This window comes from Nematolebias whitei, chromosome 3, assembly GCF_014905685.2.
Source record: "Nematolebias whitei isolate Nwh7 chromosome 3, NemWhi1, whole genome shotgun sequence".
Classification (NCBI taxonomy): Eukaryota; Metazoa; Chordata; class Actinopteri; order Cyprinodontiformes; family Rivulidae; genus Nematolebias; species Nematolebias whitei.
The window spans coordinates 8523729-8524416 of record NC_056500.1 but is presented as its reverse complement, the minus strand read 5'-3'; the positions used below and the strand labels follow the sequence as shown (position 1 = coordinate 8524416).

The 688-nt window shown below is 33.7% G+C and overlaps 1 protein-coding gene across 1 annotated transcript in view; it reads right to left on the bottom strand.

The window, feature by feature from the left end:
• Nucleotides 1-378: 378 nt before the first annotated feature.
• henmt1 (HEN methyltransferase 1) overlaps nt 379-688 on the bottom strand; it is a 4326-nt gene continuing 4016 nt past the window's right edge. Inside the window, exon 9 of the mRNA XM_037697822.1 lies at nt 379-519. Coding sequence (XP_037553750.1) covers nt 416-519 — 104 coding nt within the window. The 3' untranslated portion in view covers nt 379-415. The remainder of the gene's footprint in view (nt 520-688) is intronic.

Genomic DNA, 688 nt, shown 5'->3' with positions numbered 1-688 from the left:
GGGGGGCCTTTTTCTTTGGAATAATTGTTTTTACCTGTGTGACACAGGTGTTTATGTTGGTACCTAACATGTTACAAACATGGTTGTGTTTTCTCTTCTGTGAAGCTGTTGTCTGTATAAAAACTGTAAAGTGATGTTCTGTGATGTACTGACACTGTCAAGTGTTCTCTGTTACAGACTTGTTCTTTTGACAAACATTTGCTTCTTTAATCACTGTACTGGATTATTAAAACGTCCACCTGGCACTGTTGAATAAAACAGTTTAAAATGTTCATTACGTCTGGGTTTTGCTTTAGTCTGAATAGGAGGTGCTACAATGACGACTTAAACATTTTCTCACAATCACAAGTTTATTTTTGACCATCTGCTCTTTCATAAATTCTCTTTGGTAGATTTAACAAACAGCATGTAAATATCAAACATCTGTCTCCCAGTCTTCCTCTTCCTCAGCTCTGTAGAAACACTGGCCACTCGCTAAATCCTCGCTGCCCTCCAAATCACTGTTAACCTCTTCTTGATCTGAAAATACAAGAAAGGACAAACGTCACTTCCGTTAAAGCAGCTAGTTTGTGCTAGTATATAAAAAAAATCACACAATGTTTTGGTATAAATGTAAGATTGTAGAACATTAAAGGTAATATATATATATATATATATATATAAATATATATATATATATATATAAATA